Source organism: Anoplophora glabripennis, unplaced genomic scaffold (genome assembly GCF_000390285.2).
Source record: "Anoplophora glabripennis isolate ALB-LARVAE unplaced genomic scaffold, Agla_2.0 scaffold254, whole genome shotgun sequence".
NCBI lineage: Eukaryota > Metazoa > Arthropoda > Insecta > Coleoptera > Cerambycidae > Anoplophora > Anoplophora glabripennis.
The window spans coordinates 401,667-403,245 of NW_019416482.1; the positions used below are offsets into that span (position 1 = coordinate 401,667).

At 35.7% G+C, this 1,579-nt stretch overlaps 1 protein-coding gene across 1 annotated transcript; it reads right to left on the bottom strand.

The window, feature by feature from the left end:
- Nucleotides 1–235: 235 nt before the first annotated feature.
- On the bottom strand, nucleotides 236–874 carry LOC108908143 (uncharacterized transposase-like protein HI_1328.1). The gene is made up of 2 exons (XM_023454677.1): nucleotides 781–874; nucleotides 236–705 (listed from the first exon to the last, which is right to left on the bottom strand). Exons 1-2 carry the CDS (start codon nucleotides 872–874, stop codon nucleotides 320–322), a joined length of 480 nt encoding a protein of 159 aa, XP_023310445.1. The 3' UTR covers nucleotides 236–319.
- Between the last annotated feature and the right edge of the window lie 705 nt (nucleotides 875–1,579).

The following is a 1,579-nucleotide window of genomic DNA, read 5'->3' on the forward strand; positions in this document are numbered from 1 at the left end:
CATGATCAAGATATAAAATTAGCTATTAAGTAGGATTAGTTTTTTTATTAAAATATATTACTGCTCAGCAAGGACCATCGAGAAGGTATGAACACATCCTTGCCGGGAAAGGATTAGGAAAGACTGGGATAGGTTGTTTCATGTTGGGTTACGTAAGGTAGGTTAGGTTAGGTAAAGGTTAAGTTAGGTGATATTAGGTTAGGTCAAGAGATAGAAGAAAGCGTAGAAGCACTAATAGTGTCAAATGAAACTGAATATATAGGAGCAAAATATTAAAAATTACAAATTCAAACATTTTTATAACAAAAATAAGAGTAGACTAATCAGAACCATCTGATGACTCCCCAGAATCTAATTCTGCAGGGGGTTGGAGATGTGCCATACTCTTGAAAAAGTGATGGAACCTGTCCGTATGATTGGAGTATTTCATACGAAATTGACATTCCGCCAAGTAGCCGTCGAAATTATTTTCCCGACGACTAAATCGTGGAATGCTACTCTTCATATCCCTCCACAGCTTGTCAGTATTACGGGTATGAACACCAGTGTCTAGATCAACAAAGTTTTTGGAATGGTTCACAGTTTCATGTTGGAAACCTTCGTCTGCCAGACAGTCATAAGATTTCCAACAATCCGATATAATGGTAGTACCTGGTAGTACCCAATTTTTAATTACTTGGAGCAATGTCTCCTTGCTGTTGTCGTCTGCAAGAACGAGAAAACACTTATTTGAGTCGTATTCAATCCCTCCAAAAACCCATTGAGCCTTAATTAACCTACCCCTATTATATTTTCTTTTACCTACTTTGATTTTATCTTCATTCACTTCAACAATTTTATTTGGTCCTCCTATTTGCTCAGATCCATCTACCATGCAGATTAGACAGACATCTCTACATAAATTAGACCAATCTACGACAGATTTAGAGGAAATATTCAGTTCATTCTCAAGCAGCGTTTGTCGGGAAGGTGCAGAAACAAGCCAAAAAGCTACAAACTTGCAAATTGTATCCAATGATAACTTAGATTTATCAAAAAATGTGCCCTTTCGTGCGCTTACTGAAAAACTGCAGTAAATTTTTTGTCTTTTGCGTTTATTTTTTGACATCAATTTTGAGCTTGTGCACTTAAATCTCAAGTCATTTTCTGTATAAAACTTGCAAAGTTTTTCGCAATGTGGGCATTCCATATTTTCAGGCAAAACCCCATGCTCTTGCAGAAAACTAACCAATTGTTGCTGATTTGAAATTATTTCGAAGAAATGAAACAAAGAAATTTGACAGGAATTACAGGCCATGCTGAGAAATAACAAAAAACACGCAAATAGCTCACCAACACCTTAAAGCATACAGAACTTTTACCGATTCGTTTCGATACAAGAATAACAAAAAATATGCAAACAGCTCAGGAACACCTTACAGCATGCAGAACTTTTACTAACTGATTTCGATTTCAGTAATTTCGTTTTCGTTATTTAGTTACCGTTATCGCGCCTTATTTATTAGTACAGAGTGGGGGGTATTAATTCGACATTTTTGATGAAGAGGTCGTTGTACGTTGTAATAATTTTAATAAAAAA